General features: G+C 47.4%; 1 protein-coding gene across 1 annotated transcript in view; it reads left to right on the top strand.

Moving 5' to 3' along the window:
* STK10 (serine/threonine kinase 10) overlaps positions 1–9,094 on the top strand; it is a 111,695-nt gene that overhangs the window by 44,514 nt on the left and 58,087 nt on the right. Inside the window, exon 3 of the mRNA XM_004679219.2 lies at positions 6,246–6,294. Coding sequence (XP_004679276.1) covers positions 6,246–6,294 — 49 coding nt within the window. The remainder of the gene's footprint in view (positions 1–6,245; positions 6,295–9,094) is intronic.

Below are 9,094 nucleotides of genomic sequence, written 5' to 3'. Positions count from 1 at the left end.
CTCGCCATGTGGTCTCCTCCAGGGCAGGCGGCAGGCGGGAATCGAACTCATGCGGAAGTGGCTTCAGATTCTCAATACTGTGCTTTAACCCGCTGCGCCACCAGGGAGGGCCTTAATGCCCATCTTTAATACAGATTCCTAAACCCTCTTCGTGAATACCCAGGACTCCTCACACCATCACTTGATAACAAAAGTTCACCAGGATGTGATGGGAAGCCCATGGGGATTACAACTGAGATGGAAAAAGGCACAAAATGATGTAAAAATAAGCTACTACATATATAAAAAAGTTAACCAGGATGAACTGATATTTAACCCGAGCACCTAGCTCTTTGCTCTTTGGCAAGAAGGAAAAAGAACACAGATGAAGTTTGGGTTAAGAGGGAGCATGAAAGAGATGGAAATTCTGCAGTTTGCCTCCAAAATTTCTTCTGCCATCTTATATTTGTATTCTTTAGGAGCCAGAAGGAGGAGGCCCCAAGGATAACTCTTGCGCCCTTATAAATTCCTGTGTGGGGCTGTTTGCTGCGTGGGCCGAGCCCTGAGCAGCTGTGGGGCATTTGCTAGAAACACAGATGCTCAGCCCTTTTGATACCCATCAGAAGATGGGTGCCACCGACCTGAGACTCAACAGCCTTGCACATGTTCTGGAGGCAAACTCAAGTCTGAGAAACACTGGTGTAGCCTTTCAGCGGCTAACCACCTAGCTAGAGACTGTGATTAATGATGATTCTGTAGGTACTCCCTTGGAAAATCTTGTTTGCCAAGTAAAAATGTCATCCCCTCCTCCTCTGTCTTTGCTCTAATGCAGCCGTGTTAGCGCTTTTGCCAAGTATGAGATGAGATATTTTGGTAACAAGTAATAGAGACTCTCAACTCCAATCCACCTAGATGGCAGAAGAGGGGAATTGGCTTGCACGTTCTATTTGAGAAATCCAGCAGGTCAGGTTTGAGGTGAGTTCAGGCAGGGCTCCTTTCAAGCTGGGGTGCCTGTTGCCCTGTGTCAGCTTTGTCCTCCCACGGACGTCTCTGGTGGTTGCAAAGTGGCTGCCTGTAACTTCAGGGCTGTGCACTTCCTAATTGTCAGCAGGGTAGACGTGGTGGCTCCCACTGCCAAGCAGAATGCTACAGTTTTGCACTACAGACCAGCCCTGAGTTAGCCATTAGGGCAAGAAACATGTGATTTCCCTGGTTGCCTCAGGCCCCTCTCTGCAGGGGGGAGATCCATCCAGCTCTCTTGGTTGGCTGTTTCTCAAAGAGGAAGGAAGACGTGCTCTCTGTTTACCCCTAATCCATACTGTTCCTTGCTTTTCCAGAGAGGCCATACCCAGAGAGAGAGAGAGAGACAGAAAGAGACAGACAGACAGACAGACAGACCACCCTTTTTTGGATAAAATTCCCTCCTTTGAGATGTTCAAGTTCTAGTTCTAGTTCACCTTTCTAGCACACTCTTCCCATACTATTGAATCCCATGAAACACCTCACCACCCCTCCCTTCCGAACTCTTCCATGTTACCCTACTTCTGCACTTGCTGTGTCCTAGAATGTCCTTGTTTTTCACTTGGCAGATTGTCCCTTCACATACCTGGAGGTCTCCTCTGGGAAGCCCTCCAGGAGTATTGCTCCAGGCCACTAGTGCTGGTTTCTGGGTCACGCAGTCACATGGGCTGGCAAGCCTCACCTCTGCCTCTGATCTTGGGGCAGAACTGATTTAACTTGATTCATCCTGTCTTCAGTCTGTAGGCTTGGAACAGACTAGAAGTTCATGGAGTGTTTTTTGATTGAATACCACACTGTGGCCTTATCTCTGCCTGACAGTGTGAAGCTACTGGTAGATCTTAGCTGATACATGCTCATAGATTAAACAGATCACAGCCCTCACTTCTCCAGGTTCAGAGAAAACTCTGTGACTCTTGCAGATATGTACTTGCCACCCACTCCAGAGACAGTTCCTGGTGTGTTCAAAGTCGACCCTTGGTACAGGTAGCTGGTAGTTGTAGGGCTTGGGAGGCTGAGGGCCTTCAACTTTGCACCTAGGAACCCTCCATCCTTTGCACCTAGGCACCTAGGAGGAACCTCCTTTTATCCCAGGCTGCAGTGGGTGAGGACTCCACCATCTGTAGTCATGGGTCATTTTAGGCCAATTCTTTCCATTTAAGAAAAAAAGAAGTTGACCTTTCATAACACATATTTCATGAATACTGTGGGGGTAACACGTGAGCGCAGAACACCTGTAAGGTTGCCTAGACATTGATGTATATGAGCTTCAGTTCTCTTCTAAGCATGTGTGTGTAGTAATGTAAGGCATTGAGATGATGATGACTTTACTATTATTTGGTTAATTAAACTCCACGCATTTATGTAAAAGCCCTGAGGAGCATTTAATAAAGAAGCCCCATGCACCCCTACTGCTGATAAGCTGAAGGGTAATGCATGAGACCCATATAAAGAGACCCATGTAAAGAAACCCAGTAAGACCATGTCATGAAAGGGACGTTCTTCTTATTTTGCTTCACACAGAGGCACCAAGAGGTAAAACTCTTAAAACAAAAAGGCCCTTCAGAAAAAACATTCAAATTAAAAAAAAAACAAATCATATTTTGCCACAGTTAGAGAGAGTGCCACTGGGCAGTATTTGCAGAATCCTAAAGGAACATCCCTTGGACACAGTCTCCTTAAATCCGGGCACTAACGATTCCCAAAAGCTTCAGACTTCCGAAGTATGAGCTATAGGGGGTATTGATTCCTAAAGGTACCTTATCAGGGTTCATATATAACTTGTGTGGAAATATGGCTGTAATCCTGGCATAGAACCAGAAGTTGTTATGTTTATTCATGGGAATTAAACCAAAGCTAAGCTTAGAGTTTCCTAGCAGCCAAGGCAATAAAATGAAATAACATAAGAAGGAAGCATAGGGGTCAAGGAGCTCTAAAATTGCAAAAGAGGAAGCAAATCAGATTGGCAGATTGCTGGAGCATTTCTAGTTGACCTCTGAAGGGGAGAGGTCACAGGACCTTGCGTAAGAATGTTGTGTAAGGGATGGTTTCACTGAAAGATGGAGAGCTGCCTGGGTTTAGCCACTTGTCATGCTGACCCTGAAAATAGCTGAGGGCATGTTGAGTAGAATTGTACTTCTGGGAAGGCATAGCTTTATAGGAAGCCTAATAAATAACACATGAAAGCTGCTGGTCAAAGTATGATTCTGGTAATTTCCTTTGCTGGAGATCCACAAGCACATACATGCATTCTTACTGGGAATCTCATTTCTCTGACTTGACCATATTGGAGTACATTTTGCAGATGAAGAAATTGAGGCTCTGAGAGATGAAGAGACTCTACCAGGACTGGCCACCCCAGTCCTTTGGATGGTGCCCTGGAAGAGAGTGTGGAAGGGTCTAAGCATGTCAGGCATTTGGGGCCAGAAGCTGTGTAGTAGACATTGCCTCATCCAGTCCTCTGCTAATCCTGTTAGGAGCCCTGGTATTACTGGAATTTAATACAGGCCACAGCCTGTGGCTGCACAGATGGAAGCTGAGCAGAGCTTCCTCAGCTGGGTTTGCTGATGAGACTCCTGGAAATAGTCTTCCAGTGCAGTTGCACACAAACTGTTAGCATTTGTGTTTTTCTTGGTGACAGGTGAGAGAATAGCTTTCCCAGAGTCTTAAGATGCCACAGAAAACACTGCAGCAAACCTCTGAGCTCCAGGAAGGAGTCATATCACAACTTGTTTTGACTGAGCCCCAACCAGGGGTGGCACAGGCAAGACCCGGGTGACTTTATCACCCACGAGGGCTTGGGGCGTGTGTCACCCCATCTTTTGGACTGTGCACTAGTACGTGGCCTTGACTGATGACAGGTTTAGGCTCTTGTCCACCATTGCCTGTGGCCGCTGGGCTCGTCCTTGTGATGGTGGCTTTTTATCCCTTGGGGGAGCAGAGAATTGTTCTGAGACAGAATGACAGACTGCGTTTCCGGAGCTTGATGCCTGTGTCCAGGCCACTTCTGCTCCAGGCCCTGAAGACAAGCCTGGATAGTTGGTGCATGAGTGAGTGAGCCAAGAAGGCAGAAACCTCTTCCTCCGTGTTGGGGGTTGTAACCATTGATGTCTCTGGTGATTTAAAAAAAAGTAACAATGGTTTTTATAATGCATAGGTTACAGGGTACATATATATCAATATCTGTATATACTATGGGATGTTAGTCACCAAAAGTCTAGCTTCTATTCTTCACCATGCTGCCGACCCCTTTTAAACAAATCGTCTTCTTCCTCCTCTAACCACCCATCTCTTTTCTGTATCTGTTTATTTTTGTTTTGCTGTGTTCATTTTTTTTTTTTTTTTTGGTCTTTATCTCTGCACGAGTGGAAGCATTCGGTGTTTGCTTTCTCCTCTTGACAGATTTCACTTATCTTAATACCCTGTAGGTCCACCCAGGTGGTGGCAAATGGCGGGTTTCTCGCTTTTTAAATAGCTAAGGCTTTTCCACCGTCTCTCCAGACCCCGTCATCTTTGTCCACTCATCCATGGATGGACACTGAGCTTGTTTCCAACTCTTGGCTCGTCAGTAGCTCCTCAGTGAACATAGATGGGGTGCAGGTAACTCTTCAGGTTAGGGTTTCTATTCCTTGGTTTAACACCCAGCAGTGGGATAACTGGATCATGTGGTATTTCTAGCCTTAACGTTCCCAGCAATCTCCATCCTCTCAAGAGAATTCCTGGGGGAGCTGAGGTCAGGCCTGATGTTTTGATGTCCTTGGGTGGGGATGACACAGGGACGGTAGGAAACTCAGAGGCTGTGTCCTTCCTCCCAGGCTGACCATAACGGGTGGGTGGATGGGTGGAGGTGGGTGTGCAGCTCTCTCCCATGGCATGTGACATTCTATAGCTCGTGGCTGTTCTGGCCTGGCAGGGTCCCCTCACTTGTTGCCCTAATACCCAGTATCTCTTGAGACCATGGCCCAGCTCAAGCTGCTTGACGCCCATAGTATCTAGCATTCTGGTGTGAGCTGGCTGTGGGGCACAATTAAGACAGCAGCATCAGCCCCATCTTCTGGGTGAGGCCACAACTAGGGAGCCTTAGACCCACACATCCCTGTCTCCACATACTTACATGTCCAGGAAGTCTCTGGAAGATGAGCCAGGTTTGGGAGGGGTCCCTTCTCTCTCCGGCCGGAGAACTGGCGCTGGCCCTCTGGGTCACGGTTGTGGCTTTCCCTCCTGCGTAGTGAGAGCAGGTCTGGCTGACCGCCCTGTGGGTAGCATGGCTACCTCTGCTGTGCTCAGTTGGTTGGGGAGACTTGACCACCAGCTGGGCCTAGGAGCTAGAAGTGGGGCTGTGATTTTGGGAAGTACAAGTTGAGGTTTGCCACTTCCCTGTTCCACTCTTCTGGATCTGAACTTTAAGAAAAGTGAGAAGACTTCTTAGCAAATGTGACAGGAGCCTGGAGTGAAAGAAAGAGTGGCAGTGGGATTGAACCAGAGAGCAAGGCCAGTGTCTGTGTCCATGGCTCTTGTTACTAGAACAGTCCTGTTCCATCCCCTGCACTCGGCAGGAAGCCCCTGGAGGCCTGAGTATTTTTGTTTTTGGGGCCTGCTGCCTGTTGGATGTCTATTTGAATGAACGAGTGATTGAATGAATGAGTGTGCACTTTCCTAGGAGTTAGGAAACTTGCTTTCCAGGTTTGTCTGCCCCTAATGCCTTTGTGACCTTGGCGAGTCACATGCCCTTTCTTAACCTCAGTTTCTCCACCCGAGCTGGTCTTCCAGGCCCTGATGTTCTGCTGTTCTAATTGAGCAAGGCTCTTAGGCTCTGGAGGCTGGAAGGGGCTGGGGTTCTGTGAGAACGTGTCCTGCTTTCATGCAGGCAGGAGGAGTCTACTGAGCCTTCTGGCAGTGGAACACAGGACAAGGGGCAGCAAACAGGTGAAGAGGGTCAGTAGGTTGGATAGACCGGAGGAGACAGAGAGTGCAGATGTGGCCAGAATGCTTGTTGGCTGCAGATGCAGATTTTCCATGGTAACTTAGTTTTGACTTTCTGAAAAATAACGCTCTCAATTAATTCCTGGGCATGACAGCCTCTTGTGAGGGGTGGGGTGACGTTAGGGGGAGGGTGGGTAAGGCAGATTGGGTAGAACCTGGGGCAGGAAGAGAGACAGGGCAGCAGGACCCTGGGCCCCAAGTGGGGTCTCCCCACTGGGGGGCTGCACACCCCTGCTCACTGCCCCTTTGCCTTATGTTTTCTGCAGATCATCATCGAGTTCTGCCCTGGGGGAGCTGTGGACGCCATCATGCTGGGTGAGTCCTCCTGGATCTGCAGGTAGAGCCGGGCTGGGCCCTGTCCAGGGTCGGAGCCCTTCTTTCCTCCGCCCTGAAATTTGTACAGCCTATGTGAGCATTCCTCACTTTGTCCCCTTTCAGGACTAAGGGTTGGGTCCAGAGAGACACTGGGGGCACTCACTGGAAGTCCAGCACTTCCTGTTCAAGAAGTCATGTGTCCTTGAGCTGGTTACTGGCTTTCTTGAGCCCTCCTGGCCAGAGGTCAGTGGCCGATGCCTTCTTTGCCTGACCCCATAACAGTTTTTGGAAGTGAGTGTGAGACACCTAATGGTGGGTCTTTGAACAGTGGGGACTCACACTCATTTTGCCAGAGCTCCATGGGGTTGTGACCTCAGGCAAGTTTGACTGGCAACTATAAGTTAATACATGTTCGTAATCATCAGTGTTTTGTGACTTGACTACTCTGTGGTCAGAGATGGTGCTAGCTGCTTTCATGTGTCTTCTCCTCATGTATAAAACCAGGAAGAGTAGCTCTGTTTTGTTCTCAACCAGACAGGTATGTACAGGTGAAGGCACTGATCTATGGAAGCAGAGCAGATATGTGAGCTCAGAGCTAGGTGACCCCACTTGTTTCTTGCTCATCCCATGTCATCTCTTGCTCGTGCCTGGGATGCCACCACTGGTAGTGAGTGAGGGAAGGCTGAGGGTTGGTGGCCAAGAAGGTTGAGGATGCACCTAAAGATTCTGGGATGAGGGGCCGCCCTGGTGGCCTAGGGGTTAAACCTCAGTGCTGTCATTGTGAGTGCCTGAGTTCTATCTCCTGCCCCAGGAACTAACCCTTATGGCTGGCAGACCTCTCCTGACCCACCCACTGCTCCCCTCAGCAGTGTATTTCAGTACACCTGCTTGTTCTGCTCCCCACTCCGTCTCTGGTGAATCCTCTTCATTCCCCTCCCCCCCACCTCCGGCCTACTCCCCAGCTCTTCTACACTAAAAATAAAAATAAATAAATAAAAGGTAGGGGATATTGGGAGGGGGATTTATTTGCATAAAAAACCTGATGAGTTCAAGGAGACTGGCTTCACACACAGCAGGATCTAGGAGTTGTAAAAAAGTTGTCATAAGGATTTGGTTTCCTTCTCCAAATCTTTGTCCCACTTTCTTCTATATTGGCCTCATTCTCATAGTGGTTTTCTGTTCTTGGTGACAAGATGGCTATGCGAGCTCCAGTCATCACAACTGAATTCCAGTCAGTATGATAGAAGAAGGGAAGGTAGAACTCCACAAACACACTCACCATTGTTGAAGTTTTTAAAGAAGACTTCAGAGAAGTCTCATATGACATTTCCATTTCCATCTCTTTAGGCAGAATATATCGCAAAATACAACTGGAAAGGAGGCTGGGAAATAGGTTTCCTAGCTTGGGCTTCAGATCCTAAACATGAAGGGAAGAATCAAAGCCAGCTAGCCATATCTACCTGTCTGGTTTGCAGCTTTGCTCAGTGAGCCCCGTGGATGATTGTCAGAGATGGGAGAGGCATCTAAATATCCTTACCTTATTCACAGTGGGCAAAATCACCCTTTGACTCCCTGTCTCCGTTCTCCTGCTGGAACTGACTGCTCCAGTCTCAAACAGTTTCTCCTGTTGGTGGGAGCATTTAAAAGATGATTGCCATCGTTATTCTAGAAATCAGAGACCCCAAAGAGCCAAAGCTATCTTGAGACAGAAGAACAAAGCTGGAGGCATCCTATTCTCTGATCAAAGTATGTTTGCAGTGCTACAGTAGTCAAAACAGTATGGTACTGGCATAAAAACTAATGTACATATAGTCAATTATGACTATATGAACCAAGGCCATTTGCTGGGAAAGGAAAGTCTTTTCAGTATGTGGTGTTGGTAGTCTTGTATTCCACCTGTGAAAACTGGACAGCCATATCAAAAAAAGAGAAACAGAACCATTCTTTTATATCATACATTAAAAATTAATTCTGGCCCTCCCTGGTGGCGCAGCGGGTTAAAGCCCTGCACTGAGAAGCTAAAGCCACTTCCGTATGAGTTCGATTCCTGCCTGCCCCGGAGGTGACCACATGGCGCAGCAGACCTCTCCTGACCCGCCTGCTGCTCCCCTCAGCAGTGTACTTCGTCGATCTGCCTGTTCTGCTCCCCACTCTGTCTCTGGTGAAGCCTCTCACCGCCCCTGAGCCTTTGGCCTGTACCCCAGTTCTGTATGCACAAATAAATAAACCTTTAAAAAAAATTAATTCTAATTGGGTTGAAGACTTGACTGTGAGACCTGAAACCACATAGGCAGTAAACTGTTGACACTGGCCTTGCTGATGATTTTTTGCAACCAAAAAGCAAAGGCAACAACAGCAACAGAAACCCAAAAATAAACAAGCGCGACTACATAAAATCCAAAGGCTTCTGCACAGCAAGGGAAACCATCAACAAAGAGAAAATATTGGCAATTCAAAAATCTCTTAAGAGATTACTATCCAAAATTTATAAAGAATGCTTCTAATGCAACAGCAAAAAATAAACACCCAATTAAAAATGGGACAGGAAATGTAAATAGACATTTCCCTGAAGAAGACATAGATGGTCAATAGGTACGTGGAAAGATGTTTAATGTCGTAAACTTTGGGGAAATGGAAATCAGAACCACTACTAAATGACCATCCTCACGAACACAAGGTATTTCTTGTGCTGGAGAGGATGTGATGAAAGGGAGCCCACGTGCACTGTTGGTAGCAAAGTAAACTGGTGCAGCCACTGTGGAAAATATTGTGGACATTCCTCAAAAAGTTTAAAAAGTAC

Source organism: Condylura cristata, unplaced genomic scaffold (genome assembly GCF_000260355.1).
Source record: "Condylura cristata isolate star-nosed mole 26May11 unplaced genomic scaffold, ConCri1.0 scaffold00008, whole genome shotgun sequence".
Classification (NCBI taxonomy): domain Eukaryota; kingdom Metazoa; phylum Chordata; class Mammalia; order Eulipotyphla; family Talpidae; genus Condylura; species Condylura cristata.
This window is presented reverse-complemented; position numbering and strand designations above follow the sequence as displayed.